General features: G+C 41.5%; 1 protein-coding gene across 1 annotated transcript in view; it reads left to right on the top strand.

Annotated features, from left to right (window-relative positions):
- syne2a (spectrin repeat containing, nuclear envelope 2a) overlaps positions 1 to 20566 on the top strand; it is a gene marked incomplete at its 3' end in the record, with an annotated part of 64956 nt that overhangs the window by 27886 nt on the left and 16504 nt on the right. Inside the window, exons 3-14 of the mRNA XM_035792725.2 lie at positions 5993 to 6054; positions 7730 to 7825; positions 10398 to 10475; positions 11209 to 11301; positions 12702 to 12913; positions 13104 to 13303; positions 13663 to 13769; positions 16847 to 16936; positions 17150 to 17263; positions 17707 to 17844; positions 19600 to 19764; positions 20383 to 20495. Of these exons, the coding sequence (XP_035648618.2) occupies positions 5993 to 6054; positions 7730 to 7825; positions 10398 to 10475; positions 11209 to 11301; positions 12702 to 12913; positions 13104 to 13303; positions 13663 to 13769; positions 16847 to 16936; positions 17150 to 17263; positions 17707 to 17844; positions 19600 to 19764; positions 20383 to 20495 (1468 nt within the window). The remainder of the gene's footprint in view (positions 1 to 5992; positions 6055 to 7729; positions 7826 to 10397; positions 10476 to 11208; positions 11302 to 12701; positions 12914 to 13103; positions 13304 to 13662; positions 13770 to 16846; positions 16937 to 17149; positions 17264 to 17706; positions 17845 to 19599; positions 19765 to 20382; positions 20496 to 20566) is intronic.

The following is a 20566-nucleotide window of genomic DNA, read 5'->3' as shown; positions in this document are numbered from 1 at the left end:
TGCGAGATAGAATAGTAGAATACACAAGGTGCAATTTCGAAATTTGGTTGTGCATCAGCAGTTCTCTCTGGTTATGTCAGTCACTGATAGTCAGTCAATTAGCCCATGTCAGCTAACATTTTTTAGATTGCTAAGTTAGTTTAGCGACCAGCTATCTAAACTTGTTATCCTGGTATGGATGTGGGTACGCAGACCCGATAGCAACTGCGGCCCCTCATGATGATTTCAGTTTTTGTTGTGGCCTTCACCCCCATCAAAGTTGCCCTTACCTGACAAACATGATTTAATTCCCCCTTGGCACTTGTGTAAATCTGAGAGGATTGGATAATATGGAGAATATTACACCTCAGTGAGAAAAGTGGAGCTACTACCATATTACTAATACCTATCCAATTAGTTCAGTGCCTAGGGATGATGGGTTGGCTCAGTTGAACTCTTCTGTGTGGTCTGGACTCGGCCAAAGCAGACACTACTCCCTGGCACATGGTTGCCAGGCTATGAGGTATTTGCTATGACCACAAGGTGGTCGGTGTGTGGGGATAGTCATTCTGAGTCACAGTTGTGTCTAAGATAATCTTTGTGTCTAAGGTGATGCCACTTAATATTCATTTCATTTTTTTTATACAGGTAAGTCAATTAACAACAAATTCTTATTTCAAATGATGACCTGTCAAACAGCAATAAACACATCAATAAACAACAATTACATAATACAACAATGACACAATGCATATCTATATACACAATACATGAAAAGCAAAACACATTCTTCAGTAAAATGGCCCTCTAACATCCGACTGAATTTCCCTATCGGCACCAAATCCACCAACTTGAAGGACTTTTGGAGATCATTCCACATGATGCAACACTTCATTCTGCATATTGAATTTCAATATCTCAGGGCTTCCGTGAAGATGTATACCTTGTGAATACACCCCAGGTTCAGGCACTGCAAATTAGGCCCTTTCCCGATCTGGGTAGAAGTTGCCCTTAAGGACCTACACAGAGCTAGGATCAGATTACACTCCTCCAGGGGGTAAAAACGTGAAAATGACCGTAGGTCAGTATCTAGCAGCAACTTCAACTGATTTAACATCAAACCTGTAAAACAGGCAAAACACTGGAGTATCTGCCATAACCGGCTTTATACAAACAAGCAAGAGTGCCATTGTAATACTTCGCTTTCTTAGACAAACACTCTGACTGAGAAATAACTTGTCTCTTTACAAGCTATATTTACAGATCTGCACTATGAGTTATACACTCTTGAGTTTCCCATGCAATGTTGTGCCAGGGTCAAACAACTGAACGTTTGCTAATAATGGTTGGATGGCTCGAAAGGTTAATGGCTGTTGTTGACGCAATTAAAGCTCAAAGTGTTGAGTTGCTGGGTCTGAAAAATGTCTGGTTGTTAATGGAGTGGAACTGAAGTTAAAGGTTAGACTCGGTCTCATTGCCATGAGCAGCACAGCAGGTATTGAGATGAGCGAGATGGAAGACTTCACTCTGACACGGGCACACACATTATCTGCGCATGTGCACAGGTTCGCTTCACCATGTTCACAGTGTGGTAGCCAGGGCACCATAGCAGCTGAAAAGTTGTACCCACTATGCTATTTACATACTGCATCTACATCATATCGCGGAGTCTAGGATGAGTGAGGAAACTAATAAATTAAAGAGAAATTGCAGAAAGGCAGAGCGGAAGTGGGAAAAGTCAAAGGTCCATAATGATATTCTGAGAGAGCAACTTGACATATACAGTACCAGTCAAAGGTTTGGACATACCTACTCATTCAAGGGGTTTTCTTAATTTTTTTTACATTGTAGAAAAATAGTGAAGACATCAACACTATTAAATAACACATATGGAATCATGTAGTTAACAAAAACAGTGTTAAACAAATCAAATAATATTTGAGATTCTTCAAAGTAGCCACCTTCTGCCTTGATGACAGCTTTGCACGCTCTTGGCATTCTTTCAACCAGCTTCATGAGGTAGTCACCTGGAATGCATTTCAATTAACAGGTGTGCCTCACAAAAAGTAAAACATTTTATGCATTTGAGTCAAGCAGTTGCGTTGTGACAAGGTAGGGGTGGTATACCAAAAAACATCAAGCGCTATGATGAAACTAGCTCTCATGAGGATCGCCACAGGAAAGGAAGATCCAGAGTTACCTCTGCTGCAGATGGTAAGTTCATTACAGTTACCAGCCTCGGAAATTGCAGCACAAATAAATGCTTCACAGAGTTCAAGTAACAGACACATCTCAACATCAATTGTTCAGAGGAGACTGAGTGAATCAGGCCTCCATGGTCGAATTGCTGCAAAGAAACCACTACTAAAGGACACCAATAAGAACAAGAGACTTGCTTGGGCCAAGAAACACGAGAAATTGACATTAGACCTGTGGAAATCTGTCCTTTGGTCTGATGAGTGCAAATTTCAGATTTTTGGTTCCAACAGCTGTGTCTATGTGAGACGCAAAGTAGGTGAACAGATTATCTCTGTTTGTGTGGTTCCCACTGGGAAGCATGGAAGAGGAGGAGTGTGGGTGTGCTTTGCTGGTGACACTGTCTGCGATTTATTTAGAATTCAAGACACACTTGACCAGTATGGGTACCACAACATTTTGCAGCGATCCAATGTGGTTTGCGCTTAGTGGGACTATCATTTGTTTTTCTATAGGACAATGACCCAAAACACACCTCCAGGCTGTGTAAGGGCTGTTTGACAAAGAAGGAGAGTGATGGAATATGTTGCATCAGAAAACCTGGCATCCACAATCACCCAACCTCAACCCAATTGAGATGATTTGGGATTAGTTGGACTGCAGACTGATGGAAAAGCATCTAACAAGTGCTCAGCATATGTGGGAACTCCTGAAGCTGATTGAGAGAATGCCAAGAGTGTGCAAGCTGTCATCACGGCAAAGGGTGACTACTTTGAAGAATATAAAATCTAAAATGTATTTAGATTTGTTTAACACTTTTTTGGTTACTACATCAAATAAAATGTTATGTGTTACATGCACCAAATACAACAGGTTACAGTTAAATGCTTACAAGCCCTAACCAATAATGCAGTTTAAAAGTTTCAAAAAATAAAGAGCATGATTCCGTATGAGTTATTTCATAGTTTTGATGTGTTCTATTATTTTACAATGTAGAAAATAGTAAAAATAAAGAAAATCCCTTGAAATAGGTGTGTCTAAACTTTCACTGGTACTGCATAACAAGGCAATTTGAAATGCCAGACGGTGTACCGATCGTCGTAGGTGGAAGAAGGAGAGGACCAAGGTGCAGCATGGTAAGTGTTCATGTTGTAAATTTAATCAAAACTGAACTCGAAACAAAATAACAACGAGGAATAACGAGACCGAAACAGTTCTGTCAGGTGATACAGAAAACAACTACCCACAACTCAAGGGCGAAACAAGGCTGCCTAAGTATGGTTCTCAATCAGAGACAATGATTGCCAGCTGCCTCTGATTGGGAACCATACCAGGCCAAACACATAGAAATACAAACATAGAACAAAACAGAATACCCACCCACATCATATCCTGACCAAACTAAAAATAGAAACATACAAAGCAATCTACAGTCAGGGCGTGACAGACAGGCTCATTTGTCTAACTTGATCAGTATAACTTGACAGCACTCTTCTCGGCCATTGGTGGCCTGATAAATCCTACCCCCGCAAATGTATGTGAACTTTCCTCCACATCTAAATGGGATGAGTTTGCGACATATTTCAGAGATAAAAGAACACACGTTAGGCTGGGTATCAGTCAAGTAAGACCTGATGAGAAGTTTGATATGTGTCCTAGCCTACCACGCAAAGGCACTATGGATCTACTATGGATTTTCCCTGGTTGATACAGACGTGCTCAGGAAAGTGATATCACAACTTAAGCATTCTACCTGCCTTCTTGAACATATTCCCTCCACCTTCTACAAAACAGTTTTTAATTGCATTTCTGAAGAATTGCGAGCTATTGTTAATCACTCCCTGTTCACAGGCACTTTCCCCACTGCACTAAGAAAACTGCTATGGTGAAACCCTTTCTGAAGAAAAGTGTTCTAGATTCTTCAGCTCTTAGATATTTTCAGCCAATCTCCAACCTTCCATTCTTAAGCAAAATGTACATTTCTGTGTCACCAGAGGATTTTAGCTCTACGGATAAATTATTAGACCGTATTAGTGATTTAAATACTTGGATGGCTCACAACTTCCTCCAGCGAAATCAAGACAAGACCGAGGTACTTATTGTTGGAGCCAAACCACAGAGAGAGAATCTGGCCGCACATTTTAATTCACGGGCAATAAAGGTGTTATTTTAGATTCTGAACTTAATTTCAAATTGCACGTTAGGAATGTGACCAAAATAGCTTTTACCACCTGAGGAACATTGCCAAGGTGCGGCCGTTTCTCTCTCAGACTGCTACAGAGAGGCTTGACTACTGTAATGCTCTCCTGTCTGGTCTACCCAAGAAAGCCATTGGCAAAACATACTGGTTTGAAGTTTTCTGCACTGACTGCCTGTGAGTTTAAGAATTCATTTTAAGATTCTTCTATTGGTTTTTAAATCAATCCGTGATTGTACACCCCAATACATGTCAGACATGCTTTTCATTTATATACCCAGTGGGTCCTCAGGTCCCCTGGTACTGGCCTTTTAACTATCCCAAAGCCTAGGACCAAGAGGTATGGAGAGGCAGCCTTTAGTTACTTTGCTCCCTGACTCTGGAATAGCCTGCTAGAGAACCTGAGGGGTGCCGAAACTGTGGATATATTTAGTATTTCAGTTTTTATTCTTATTATTTTGTTTTTTATCCTCATATGTTTGTTGTGTAGTAATATTAGTTTTTCCCGTGAAGCACATTGCATTGCATTCCAAGTCTGAAATGTGCTGTATAAATGAATCTTGATTTGATTTGTGTGTCTGCGTCTGCGTGAGAGAGCGAGAGAAAGCTGTCTTGGAGCCTGTCCTGTCATGTAGCACTAAGTGGTGCAGTCTTTTGGCCCTGTCAACCCTTTTTGCCGATGTGGGTGTGGGTGTGCGTGTGGGTGGTGTGTGTGTCTTTACATTTTTTTGGATCCTGTCCCGTCATGTATCATGAACACCTTGGCCAGATCCCAGACCCAAAGCTGTCTCTAGCTATCCTTAATTAGCACAGGAAGAAACCTTGCTCCACTGTAAGGAATGGTCTGAAGATAACCTGTCGGCAACCACAGAGAAAGAGAGGGAGGGAGAGAGAGAGAGAGGGAGAGAGAGCAGGAGTGAGAGAGAGAGAGAGAGAGATATTTTGAGTTGTAAGTGGAGTTTCGTGTCTGGTCATCATACTCTGATACTCAAGGAGCGAGGCAGAGAAGAGAGAGACAGACAGACCGAGTGCAGTTTTGTATCTGGTCATGATCCACTGGGTGGCTTAAGAATGGAGGGTCAACAATCTGAAATGGAGATAGAGGTCCCTGAATACTCTGACTTTGGTAAGTGTAGCCTGAATGGTCGCATACCAATTTGGGTAGCAGTTGTCTAAAGAGCTTTCATGTGTGTTTTTCAGTCTATTTCTGTGAAAGTTATATGGATATTGCATGCATCATATGCATTGGAGAATTTCTGACTGATTCATTCATGTTCATAGTGATTTCACTGATGTACGCATCACACTCGAAGTGTGAACAAGACATACTGTAACACAGTAAATTTATGCTATTTATTAATATATTTCTGCAATATTGACCCTTTTCTTCTATGTTGGAACAAATAACTAATTTCAAATGATTCTTGACTCTTGGGCCAATGTATTCTCTAGCCACCAATTGTACCACCCATTGTATGTATCCCAAATGGCACCCTATTCCCTACATACCGCACTACTTTTGACCAGAGTCTTATGGGTCTTGTAAAAAGTACTGCACTATAAATAGGGTGCCATTTGTGATGCAGGTTATGTAATGTAGCACCTTTCTTTTCCCAATAGTGGAGCAAGAACAGATTCAGAAGAGAACCTTCACCAACTGGATCAATGCTCAACTATCTAAGGTGAGTCTAAAGATGGAAAGTCCAATGTGTGTGTGTGTGTGTGTGTGTGTGTGTGTGTGTGTGTGTCTGTGCATGCGTGCTTGTGTCAGGCAACATCAGTCTAAACTGTATAGCAACATTACATCACATGCAATTGAAGTCTGAACTTTACATACACCTTAGCCAAATACATTTAAACTTAGTTTTTCACAATTCCTGACATTTAATCCTTGTAAAAAAAATCCCTGTTTTAGGTCAGTTAGGATCACCACTTTATTTTAAGAATGTGAAATGTCAGAATAATAGCAGAGAGAATTATTTATTTCAGCTATTTCTTTCATCACATTCCCAGTGGGTCCGAAGTGTACATTCACTCAATTAGTATTTGGTAGCATTGCCTTTGAATTGTTTAACTTGAGTCAAATGTTTCGGGTGGCCTTCCACAATAAGTTGGTTGACTTTTGGCCCATTCCTCCTGACAGAGCTGGTATAACTCAGTCAGGTTTGTAGGCATTTATACAGAGACTTGATTACACACAGGTGGATTGTATTTATCATCATTAGTCATTTAGGTCAACATTGGATCATTCAGAGATCCTCACTGAACTTCTGTTCTGAGTTTGCTGCACTGAAAGTAAAGGGGCTGAATAATTTTGCACGCCCAATTGTTCAGTTTTTGATTTGTTAAAAACGTTTGAAATATCCAATAAATGTCGTTCCACTTCATGATTGTGTCCCACTTGTTGTTGATTCTTCACAAAAAAATACAGTTTTCTATCTTTATGTTTGAAGCCTGAAATGTGGCAAAAGGTCGCAAAGTTCAAGGGGGCCAAATACTTTCGCAAGGCACTGTATATATATATAACTTCTCCCCAGAGGCGCAACTCCTTAAAATATATATATATATATTTTGAACGAGTCGCGCCTCTGGGGAGAAGTTGTTAAATCTCTCACTGCACGGAGCTCTGTGACTTGCCTTCACTGTTGTGACGGGCTCATTAGGACATTAGCACTACTAGACAAATGCTGACTCATTGCACAGTGAAGTGAAGGGGGAGGTTGTACGACAGGGGGCTAAAGTATTAATAGAGCCTGGGCAGTGGAGCAGGCTAGCAGGTTGTAAGGTGAGCCGACCCCGCTTCCCACCGCCCCTCCCACATTCACGTTGCTCAGCACCAGATTCCAACTACTTCAGTCTCTCATTATAAAAGTGATAACCTGTGGTCTATTATATCTTATTACCTCTGTAACAAGACCTATATACTCAAGGCATCTTCACTGATTTAAACTTTTCTGTAGCTTGTATAGAATTATAAACGGGGTGGTTCTAGCCCTGAATGCTGATTGGCTGAAAGTCATGGTATCAGACTGTATACCACTAGTATGACAAAATATTTAGTTTTACTGCTCTAAATACGTTGGTAACCAGTTTCTAATACAACCCCCCCCTTCACTTCACTGTGCAATAAATATCATTTGCTCCAATATGATATCATGTAGGTTCATTGATGTGTTTATAAAAAGTTTGAATAGCATGAAGAGGTAGTGGGTTTTCAGCATCTCTTGTAATATTTCGAATCAGCCAATCTGAGCCTAGCTAACAATGATCATGAAGTTGTCTATCCACCCAAGTCATCATATGAGTTACAGTACCTCATGGATTATAATAGAGATGTTGTTCTTTGTGTTGTCCCAGAGGAGCCCTCCCACAACAGTGCTGGACCTGTTCTCTGACCTTAGAGATGGCGCTCGCCTCCTTGACCTGCTCGAGGTGATGAGCGGCCAGCGCATGGTGAGTGACCCCCCATGAAAGGGTTAAGTTTAGGTTTAGGATAGGGGTCAGGCTTAGGGTTAAGGTTGGGGTTAGTGGTAGGGATGTAACGATTCACCAATACCCATCGGTGCTCGTTTCAAATGTTTAAGATACAAGTGCATCTCTCTGCGGGACCCCAAACCGATCCAAATGTAGCATGCATCAATCAGAAAATAGATTCAAACATTATAAATGGCTGGTTCAGTAACATTCTTTGCTAAAATTACTTTCTTTCTACCCTCCGAAAATACCTTTCTTCTTTTGTGACAACTGTGTCCTCTTCTTCAGTGTCGAACTAAGCGTGTAATTATGTTGACACTCATTGATTGACATGTTATTTTGCAGATCAAACAACCCTAGGCAATATCAGTAGCCTAGTAAAATTGCTTGCGCTGACCAATGAGAGGTAGGCCTATTCCTGATCTGGCACATCTACACGTCACCTTCAGCATTCAAATGTTTGTTAAATGGCTTGTGCAATATGAGGCTTTATTAGTGAGTGACAACCAATGTAATTTGCTAGGTAATTCTTTCTTCACATTTTCAAACAGTACATTTTTTTTCACAACAATACATTTGGGTGAGGTTATTTTCTCGCATGAGTAGCCTTGTTTCACTACCATTTAACCAACGTTCAGTGAAATAACAACACATGTCAAATACAGGTAGCCTAGTCAAATGATTAACATCCAATCATATTAACCGTTTTTCTCGCGCAGGAAACCTTCACTCTTGCGCAGACATTTAGAAACGAAACATGACAATTTGAAAAATGAGCCACGGGAGTTTTTTGAGCGAGAATAAAGACGTCTTTTGAATATTAAGACGTATAAAACCATCAGATGCCATTAATAAGAAAGGTCTAGAACCGTCTTTATATGGTGAGCTACCGAGTGGCGAGGACAGGCAAACCCCATACTATTGTGGAGGACTTAATTCTTCCTGCTGCCGTGGATATGGCTGGGACAATGCTGGGGGAAAAGGCCCAAAAAATACACAGACAATGCCTTCATCAAACAACGCTGTTTCACGACGCATCAGTGACATGGCAGGAGATGTTTTGAAACAATTACTGCTTCACATACAAGCTAGTGATTTATATGCGTTACAGCGGATGAGTCAACAGACCTGGTGGGCCTGGCACAGCTCCTGGTATATGTCCGTTACGTTTATGGGGGGTCAATGGAAACCAGGACAACATGAGAGGATATTTTTAAATTATTGGACAGCTTTGTGACATCAAATGGACTTTGGCGGTCAAGATGTGTTGGTATCTGTACTGATAGCGCAAAAGCCATGACAGGGAGACATAGTGGAGTGGTAGGCGTGTGCAAGCAGTTGCTCCCGATGCCACTTGGGTACACTGCAGCATCCACGGAGAGGCTCTTGCTGTCAAGGGAATGTCTGACAGCTTGAAAGACGTTTTGGACACTACAGTGAAAATAGTAACTTTCTTAAAGCAAGGCTCCTGAACTCTCGTGTAATTTCTGCATTATGCAACAATATGGGCAGCGACCATATCGCATCAAATCCTTTCAAACTGAAATGTATCATTCCTGTATCGTGTCGGAGCCCATGGAACTAGATATATATCAAATCATCTTGAAAGGGAAAGAAGCACATTCCTAGTTAGTGGATAGTTAGTTGAAATGACAGTTGAACATCTACAAACCATTGACAGTATTTGGACTATCCAAAATACAGTGATAGCAAATTTGTATTATTTTATTTATACATTTTATAAATGTAACCTTGAAATAAGGGATCCCTTTTTTTGAGGGAGACCTGGCAGCTTACAGTACAATTCATGAAGTCATCTTACATGGTAAAGTGGACAAGAAGGTAGCCCTTACACCACAAGGGACATCTAGTAACAGTCCTGAGAGGCTGTAGCACTACTGACTTTCACTGGCCCTGTATGGCTCAGTTGGTAGAGCATAGCAATTGCAACACCATGATTGTGGGTTTGATTCCCACTGGGGCCAGCCATAGGGAAATGTATTCACTCATGACTAAGTTGCTTTGGATGAAAGTGTCTGCTAAATTGAATATATTATTGTCTGAGTTCCAGGCTGGCTATGTTGCAGTCGCCTGCCAGATCTCACCCTTACTAAAAAAGGCAGTTTTAAAAGTGCACTAACTGCAGTCGACTGTGGTATTTTGGACGCAGTAATTTCAGAATAACTGCAGTGTACTGTAGTTGAACTGCAGTTATACTGCACTCTAATAACAGCAGTTACACTGCAAAATTACAGCAGTAAAATGTCATTTTGGACTTAGTATCTGAAACATACTGCAGTTATACTGCACTTACCCTTCCGGGATAGGTGATATCAGCTAACCATATCATATAATATAACAATCGGTGCCTGACTGTGTAGTAGATGAACTGGTATGCAATCATTTGTTGATCCACGTTGCACGACTGCAATGTATTCGGCCTGGAGCGCAACCGATCTTTCCCTCTAATTCGGGACTGATTCACTCAGGGTCGCGGCTACAGGTTGTTTTGGGATTCAGGGAACATGTTGATTTTTTGTTTCCCCCACAGAAACGGGAGAAGGGCCACGGGTTTTTCCAGCACAGGGGTAACATTCAGACGGCCTTGGACTTCCTCAAGAAGAAATCGGTAAGAGCGGATGTATGAGTGTGAGAAGAATCTGATTAGGCAGAACAATTATGCCAAATGAATGATACATTTTATAAATACAATAATACATTAGATGTTTTTTTACCCCAATTTCTTGGTATCCAATTGTTAGTAGCTACTATCTTGTCTCATCGCTACAACTCCCGTACGGGCTCGGGAGAGACGAAGGTTGAAAGTCATGCGTCCTCCGATACACAACACAACCAAGCCGCGCTGCTTCTTAACACAGCGCGCATCCAACCCGTAAGCCAGCTGCACCAATGTGTCGGAGGAAACACCGTGCACCTGGCAACCTTGGTTAGCGTGCACTGCGCCCGGCCCGCCACAGGAGTCGCTAACGGCCAACGGTCGCCCCACGGACCTCCCGGTCACGGCCGGTTACGGCAGAGCCCGGGCACGAACCCAGAGTCTCTGGTGGCACAGCTGGCGCTGCAGTACAGAGCCCTTAACCACTGCGCCACCCGGGAGGCCCCATTTTATATTTTCTTCGTTTTTTGATCGGAGAAAGCATAAAAGCAATCGTAACAAGAAACAATCATTCATATTTAAGCAAAATAATGTAAGTGCCTTTCGTGAATTAACACTTGCACTTGACTCTTTTCCCGCTTACTAGCTCTGACTTTGCTCTGATAAATGACTCAAATGTACATGTAAAATGGTGTGTCAGGGGTTGGCTTGTTCTAATAACATACCTCTGTTAACCCAAACCCAGGTTAAACTGGTGAACATCAACATCCCAGACATCATCGACGGACGCCCCTCCATCATCCTGGGCCTTATATGGACCATCATCCTCCACTGTCACGTGGGTGTCTGCACAGTTTAGCCCATGACACACTCTTTTCACACTTATCAGGCTGAAGCCAAACAGAGATGTAGAAAAAACATGCATTCATCATATTCAGTTTCTGTCTGTCAAAAACTCATGTCAACTTTTTTTGGACTAGTTGCATACACACAAAAGCGGACAGACAATAATCTCTGTTGTCCATTATCTGTCAACGGATGACCCCCTTTGAAAAACTATTTGCTCAATTTGCAATTTGTAATTTGTTGGACAGCGCACAGGTCAGCTTGATTTGGCTCAGCTCAGTATTGTGAAAAGGCCTTTGTTGAAGAATTCTCACATTCAAAGATAACCAATATAATGTTGCACACGAGCAATGTTTTGCACTGTGCATTCAATAGTTAGTTTAAATGTGGATGCAATGATATTATACATCTTATTGCTCAACATAATATGACAGTGGACTGAGTACTGTACATTGACATGGCTATTCATGCTATATTGTCTAGCATTTCAACTATATATAATAATATAATAATAATATATGCCATTTAGCAGACGCTTTTATCCAAAGCGACTTACAGTCATATCGTTTATAGATGACTTAAGAAATGTCCAGAGACTAGTGATTGTACTGTGTGGTGATCAGCACAAAAGCTTCATTCACATGAAAAAAGTGAACATTTAGTTTGGCATTTTTATAAATATTTCAAAAATTAAACATCCTGTAACATCCTGTAACGTGAGTTCCCGCAAAACCCTTATTTTCTGACCATGTTGTTTTTGATATCAGGGATATAATGGCTAGATAATACGGTATTACATTACAGAACACACCCTTTGTCATTGATGTGTTCTGTCTCTTTAACCACACCTATGGCTTCAATGGCCTCAAAGTACAAGAGACGCTCCATTCATGTAGTGTAGATGAACCCTGGGAAATAGACTTTGCATTGAATTTCTGCTCAGGAACAATGCTGAATATAACAGCTTACAGGAGTGTTCTCAGTCAGTTTGGTTCTATAGAGAAGGACAGAAGAGGGAGGATTTTTTGTTTAGAGACTCCAGGGAGGTAGTGTGGGATGGCTATATGTCATTTTGAAATTGAAATGCGACAGTACATTCAAGGTGGTCTGATTAGTAGGGCCAGATGAATGACCCTGGTTTATAAAATGTGTTTATAAAGCCCTTTTTTACATCCGGCACAAGTGTGTTCACATTAACCTGACCTAGATCCCAAAGAGCAAGGAGAAGCAGAAGCACAGTGGCCTGGAATAAAAACCTAGAAAAAAAATAAACACTGTTAGAGATTGGCTATAAAAATACAATGTAAACTACTTTATTTTGAGGAAAAGTACTCTCTTCCAATGCAAATCAGTGTTCCGCAATATTCAGTCTCTATCTTCTTTGTGTCCCAGATTGAGGAGCTGGCCAGCACACTGTCTTTCAGCTCACGCCACTCTTCCCTGGACTCCCTGGCCAGTCTGGACTCTCGCTCCAGTAGCCCTGCCCTGGGAAGCCCAACCCCGGGTAGTCCTGCCCCTCGCGGGCGAGCTTCGCCCCTCCACACCCGCTTCCGCGTCTCGGCAAAGAAGGCCCTGCTGATGTGGGTTCGAGACCAGTGCCAAAGGTGGGTTCCACTTGCATGCATTTGTACAACAGACACTGACATAAACAGACACACACAAACACCACCATGCATGATTTATTTGTTTTTTTTCTCTTTATTTATTTATTTATTATTGCCTCCCTCTCTCTCTCTCTCTCTCTCTCTCTCTCTCTCTCTCTCTCTCTCTCTAATCCTACTTCTGTTCTGCCAGAGCTGACTGCTCCCTCAGTGTCAAGGACTTTAAATGCAGCTGGCGCAGTGGGATGGCATTCCTGGGCATCCTGTGTTCTCTGAGACCAGACCTGGTGGACTTAACTCAGGCCCAGTCTAGAAGCAACCAGCAGAACTTGGAGGAGGCCTTCCGTCTGGCTGAGCAGGAGCTACACATCCCCCGTCTGCTGGAGCCCCAGGGTGAGGACCAGTCCATATGAAATAAAACAAGAAAACTTGGTATAGTGCCGGAGTCTGGTTGAACTGTAATACTACTGATACCGGACGATGCATACCCCCTGGCGACGGGGGTTCGAGTCTCAAATCAACCAACCCTGTCGGTGCCCTTCTTCTCTGTGCCCGGTATAGATATTTTTTTCCCGATCTCGGAAGTCCTTTAAAAAAATGTTTTAAAGGAGAGGAGATAGTCGGTCTTCATAAGGTGATACCATGATGTTGACAAAGGAACAAGACAATATACTGTACGTTACATGCTATACATTACATAAACATTACTCTGTGAGTTTCATTGAATGTGGCTCTGTCTCTTTTAATTTTAGATGTTGACGTAAAAAACCCGGACGAAAAGTCCATCATGACCTACGTGGCCCAATTCCTGCAGTATTCCAATGACCTCCCCACACCACCCGACGATGATGACCTGCAGGTCAGTGGTCACGTTCCCATTTTCCCACTCTGTGCAACCCACTTGCAGTATACTGTAGGCTAGGGGTATGCAAATATGAGCCTGAAGGTCCGGAGTGGTGCTGTTTTTCTGTTTTACCTGATGATTAATTGCACTCACCTGGTGTCCCAGGTCGAAATCAGTCCTTGATTAGAGGGAAATAATGAAAATCAGCCAGTTGAACTGCCTTCGAGGTCCAGTTTTGAATGTGCCTGCTGTAAGCAATATCCTATTATATGCTTCAGTCATAGTGCATTGTGCTTTTCACCTATGTTATGTTTAGTTGTTAAATTAGCATAGCTGAAGCAGAGGATGTTAGACTATTGAGATGTACCCATTCTCCTGCTTTCCTGTCAATCTATCTTCCTTTGGTTCATAATTGTCTGTCTGTCTGTCTGTTTGTATGTCCATCTGTCCTTCCTTCCGTCCGTCTGTTCCAATGACTGTATACAGTATAGTGGTCGACCGACTATGATTTTTCAATACCGATACCAATTATTGGAGGACCAAAAATCCGATCCAATTTTTTACAGTTCTTTGTAATAATGATAATTACAACAATACTGAATGAACACTTATTTTAACTTAATGTAATACATCAATCAAATACATTTGGCCTCAAATAAATAATGAAACAATTTGGTTTAAATAATGAAAAAACAAAGTATTGGAGAAGAAAGTAAAAATGCAATAAGTGCCATGTAAGAAAGCTAACGTTTAAGTTCCTTGCTCAGAACATGAGAACATATGAAAGCTGGTGGTTCCTTTTAACATGAGTCTTTAATATTCCCAGGTAAGAAGTTTTAGGTTGTAGTTATTATAGGAATTATAGGACTATTTCTCTCTATACGATTTGTATTTCATTAATCTTTTACTATTGGATGTTCTTATAGGCACTTTAGTATTGCCAGTGTAACAGTATAGCTTCCGTCCCTCTCCTCGCTCCAACCTGGGCTCGAACCAGGAACACATCGACAACAGCCACCCTCGAAGCAGCGTTACCCATGCAGAGCAAGGGGAACAACCACTCCAAGTCTCAGAGCGCACAAAAGCACTTTTGTGCTGCAAAATGCACAAAAGTGCTGTTTGAATGAATGCTTACGAGCCTGCTGGTGCCTACCATCGCTCAGTCAGACTGCTCTATCAAATCCTAGACTTAATTATAACATAATAACACACAGAAATACGAGCTTTAGGTCATTAATATGGTCGAATCCGGAAACTATCATCTCGAAAACAAAACGTTTATTCTTTCAGTGAAATACGGAACCGTTCCGTATTGTATCAAAGGTGTGGCATCCATTAGTCTAAATATTCCTGTTACATTGCACAACCTTCAATGTTATGTCATAATTATGTAAAATTCTGGCAAATTAGTTCGCAACGAGCCATGCTGCCCAAACTGTTGCATATACCCTGACTCTGTGTGCAATGAACGCAAGACAAGTGACACAATTTCACCTGGTTAATATTGCCTGCTAACCTGGATTTCTTTTAGCTAAATATGCAGGTTTAAAAATATATACTTCTGTGTATTGATTTTAAGAAAGGCATTGATGTTTATGGTTAGATACAGTCGTGCAACTATTGTGCTTTTTTCACAAATGCACTTTTGTTAAATCATCCCCCGTTTGGCGAAGTTGGATGCCTTTGTTAGGAAGAAATAATCTTCACACTTGCAACGAGCCAGGCGGCCCAAACTGCTGCATATACACTGACTCTGTTGCAAGAGAAGTGACACATTTTCCTGAGTTAAAAGAAATTAATGTTAGCAGGCAATATTAACTAAATATGCAGGTTTAAAAATATATACTTGTGTATTGATTTTAAGAAAGGCATTGATGTTTATGGTTAGGTACACGTTGGAGCAACGACAGTCCTTTTTCGCGAATGCGCACTGCATCGATTATATGCAACGCAGGACACGCTAGATAAACTAGTAATATCATCAACCATGTGTAGTTAACTAGTGATTGATTGATTGTTTTTTTTAAGTTAAGTTTAATGCTAGTTAGCAACTTACCTTGGCTACTTACTGCATTTGTGTAACAAGCAGGCTCCTCGTGTAGTGCAATGTAAAGCAGGTGGTTAGAGCGTTGGACTAGTTAACCATAAGGTTGCAAGATTGAATCCCCGAGCTGACAAGGTAAAAATCTGTCGTTCTGCCCCTGAACAAGGCCGTTAACCCACCGTTCCTAGGCCGTCATTGAAAATAAGAATGTGTTCTTAACTGACTTGCCTAGTTAAATAAAATCTACGATGACTCTACATGGATGGACCTTCATCATAGATTTAGGATCAAGGATATCCCTACCGGCCAAACTCTCCCTAACCCGGACGATGCTAAGCCAATTGTGCGTCGCCCCATGGACCTCCCGGTCGTGGCCGGTTGGGTCTCTGGTGGCACAGCTTGCACTGCGATGTAGTGCCTTGGACCACTGCGCCACCCAGGAGGCCACAGCAGCCTATTTTCAAGTTGGCCACCATTCATTTTAATGTGGAGGAACTAAATAGATTTTTCAAAAGGAGGCGAGAGAGGGCAGAGAAGAGATACTCAAGTGACGGTGCTGGCTAGCTCAGTGCTGCCCCCTCTCATTGGGTAACTCAAGTTGAAGGTCGACCAGGCTACTAAAGCTGCCATTACCAACTATATTATTAACTATTTTTTCTGTAGGTTGATTTTTAAATTAATGAGTTCAAGGACATACATCTGGTGTATTGGGGGCAATTATTGGTGCCATGATTGTCGTCCAATTTTTATTTATTTCCATGAATATTGCCAACAAAGATTTTTTTCGGTCACTACAATGGGGTATCCTGTTTTCTAAAAACAATGCCTGCAGTACCACAGTCGGCCTTCAACTTCCGTGGCTTCAATGAGAGGGGGCTGTCGTTCTCCCCTGGTCCATCCCTTCCGTCTGTCCATCCCTTCTGCCCATCCATCTATCCATCCATCCATCCAGATTCCTGCACTGTAATGTTTCTCTCATTTCTTCTTCCTCCTCCTCCTTTTCATTTTCCTCCTCTTCTTCTCTCCTCTTGTTGGCGGGGTGGTGCAGCTGTTCACCCAGGCCCAGCCCCCCTGCCTTTCTCCTATCAATCTGCCCTCTCACTTCACCCCTGCCATCGCTGTCTCTCCCCTGCACCAGGTACACTGTGCATGCACTTATTTGGCAGCACAAAAACTACCTAAACATTATTATAGCAGGTTTGATAGGATTTACCCCTTATGTTGGAATTCAAACTTCCACCTATCACATTGCAATGATGTCAATGGGAGACTAAGTAAAAATTAGTGAAAGAGTGAATTGTGCATGAATGAGTGGTTGATATTGCCTTCTTTTGTAACGTTATGATCCCAGGCCTCACCCAATCGAAGGGCCCGGGAGGTGACCTGCTGGCTACAACGGGCCTATCAGGAGCTGCTGGAGGTGTGGGCCTCCACGGAGAAAAAAGCCTATGCAGAGCGGTATCAGGTTAGACCTTTTTCACACTATCATGCTGTCCCAAACTTTAAGCGATAGTTCACTCAATTAGTCTTTTGTCGATTAATCCACTGTTATTGCAGTCCCAATTTTTTAGCAGTCAAGTTTTCAAGATGGAGCACTTTCACTACAAAATGCATCATCCCAGTTTATGCTCTTCTGAAAGTGCTCCATCTTGAAAACTTGACTGAAATGTCAGGCCAGCTCAGCTCACTTTTATTAACCTGAGCTGTGCTGAAACTGCTGAAATAGACAACGTGAAAGCCAGCACAGTACGGTTCACGTCTGTATGACCATTGTGTGGCCAACCAAATGTTGAATCCGAGTCCTTCACGTGACTGCATTAGCCAACTGAGCTAAAGCCGATCTGCTAGACTCTGTCTCATATATTGTACATAATATGTTTTCCTATGGGATGTCTATGTGGACTCCAGGCATTCCAGGCATTTGCGGTCTCCTTCAGTGAGCAGCGACGGCCAGTGATGCCCCTGTTGGGAGCCATGCGACGCTGCCCGGAGCCCAGCGAGGAGCAACGTGCCCTAAGAGCAGCCTGGGACTGCCTGGAAGAGAAGGTGAGAGAAATTCAGGAAGTAAACTGAAATTCCAAGTCAATATAATTAAAAAGGGCAACAATTTTCAAGGATTTCTCAATAAATTGAAAAGGAGAAGCTATTTATTGTAAAATTGCCTCACCACAGTCACCAGTGGGAGTGTGTAGAAGTTGCCCCTGTAATACCATTAGATATTCTATTTATATTTTGTGCCTTCAGAAAGTATTCACACCCGTTACAGCCTGAATTTTAAATGGATTAAATTGAGATTTAGTGTCACTGTGTCACACAATACCCCATAATGTCAAAGTGGAATTATGTTTTTATAAATTTGTACAAATTAATAAAAAATGAACATTTAATGAGTCAATAAGTATTCAACCCCTTTGTTATGGTAAACATGTACTTAACAAGTCACATAACAAGTTGGTTGCATGGACTCATTCTGTGTGCAATAATAGTGTTTAACATGATTTTTAAATGACTACCTTATCTCTGTACCCCACACATACAATTATCTATAAGGTCCCTCAGTCGAACAGTGAATTTAAAACACAGATTCAACCACAAAGATCAGAGAGGTTTTCCAATGCCTCGCAAAAAGAACTGTACCTATTGATAGATGGGTAAACATTTAAAGAGCAGACCTTGAATATCCCTTTGAGCATGTTGAAGTTCTTAATTACACTTTGGATGGTGTTTCAATACACCTAGTCACTACAAATATACAGTACAGGTGTCCTTCCTAACTCAGTTGCCGGAGAGGAAAGAAACCGCTCAGGGATTTCACTATGAGGTCAATTATGAATTTAAAACAGTTACAGAGTTTAATGGCTGTGATAGGAGAAAACTTAGGATGGATCAACAACATTGTAGTTACTCACAATACTAATCTAAATGACAGAATGAAAAGAAGAAAACCTGTACAGAAGATAAACATTCCAAAACATCCTATTTGCAATAAGTAACTAAAGTAAAACTGCAAAAAAATGTGGCAAAAATAAGAACTTAATGTCCTGAATACATGGCGTTATATTTGTGGTCAAATCCAACACAACACATTACTGAGTACCACTCTTCATACTTTCAAGCATGGTGGCGGCTCCATCATGTTATGGATATGCTTGTCATCGGCAAGGACTAAGGAGTTTTTTAGGATAAAAGAAACAGAATAGAGCCAAGCAAAATCCTAGAGGAAAACCTGGTTCAGTCTGCTTTCCAACAGATACTGGGAGACAAATGTACCTTCCAGCAGGTCAATAACCTAAAACACAAGGCAAAATATACACTTGACTTGCTTACCAAGATGACAAAAAAGCTGTCAAGCAATGATAAACAACCAATTTGACTGAGCAATAATTGAAGAAGAATAATGTGCAAATATTGTACAATTCAGGTGTGCAAAGCTCTTAGAGACATACCCAGAAAGACTCACAGCTGTAATCGCTGCCAAAGATGATTCTAACTCTATTCCGAGGTCTGAATACTTGAGATATTGTAAATTCTATATTTCTGTATTTCATTTTCAATACATTTGCTACCATTTCTAAAAACATGTTTTCACATTGTCATTATGGGGTATATTGTGTTTAGATGGTTGAGACATTTTTCAATTTAATACATTTTGAATTCAGGCTGTAACACAACATAATGTGGAATAAGTCAAGAGGTATGAATACTTTCTGCAGGCACTGCATATTTTTTTGTACACATGCTCTTCTAATTCCTGTGTGTGTTTGTTTGTGTTTGTGTTTGTGTATTTGTGCTCTCCTATAGCTGCGACAGTGTAAGGCTGAGCTGGATACGTATCTCCCTGCGCCAATGGACTTTGTCGGGGCATGGCTTCACCGTATGGAGGCAGTACTATCTGAAGAGGGAGGAAATGCTCAGGACCACGCCTGTGCTGCCAAAGAAGCTCGAGCCAAACAGGAAAAACTCAAGGTCTCTTTCCTTTTCCTTCTCTCTCATAGAGATATCATAGAGATAGATAGAGGTCTTTCTACAAAGCTTGTTTCAGCATGGGCAGCGCAATTGGAGGCTTTCACCATTTTAATGTAGCCAACTGGGTGGGACTTCCTATGGGTTAAGGGAGTGATCCCAGAATTATATCCAGGTCAGGAGGAGGGATCAGCCAATAAATGATACTCCTGATCGAACATTTCAGCACAGTAGGGGGCAGTAAATCATCAAATGTAGCTTTGTCTGTTCAGACTTTTCACACTCCAGCACAATGGTATGCAGCTTTTCTGGTAGTTTACAAACTGCCAAGAAATTATAGAAGTTGGAGAAGAAAGAATTGACTACTTTCAAATTGAGATAGGGTAGCCCTCAATGGCACTTCCCACGCTGTCACAGAAGTGATAATGGCAAAGATGGGCTCTCTTTGCTCTATCTCTTCAAAACTGTCTAAAGACTGTTGTTCCCGGTAAATTAAACTATACTTGTTTGAAATTGACTACATTGACTACATTGAAGATCAGTGCAGCATCTAAGACGCTTGATACATACAGCCCCTGCATGTAAATTTGTATAATTTTATGATCATAAATTCTCCCCCAGAATTCAATGGTTGAGTTGAGCAGCCACCTCAACATCCTTCACACGTTCTGCAACCAGGCTGAGACCGGTGCTGTACTCGTGCCTGTGGAGAAGTTAGACGAAATCAAGAGACGGTGGGTATAGCGGGCACAACTTCCCTTGGAACAGAGATCACTTCCTGTCTGAAACAACCTGATTGGCCCAG

Source organism: Oncorhynchus keta, chromosome 19 (genome assembly GCF_023373465.1).
Source record: "Oncorhynchus keta strain PuntledgeMale-10-30-2019 chromosome 19, Oket_V2, whole genome shotgun sequence".
In the NCBI taxonomy this organism is placed as follows: Eukaryota; Metazoa; Chordata; class Actinopteri; order Salmoniformes; family Salmonidae; genus Oncorhynchus; species Oncorhynchus keta.
Note: the sequence above shows the minus strand (reverse complement) of the source record. Positions and strands in the feature narration are given on the sequence as shown.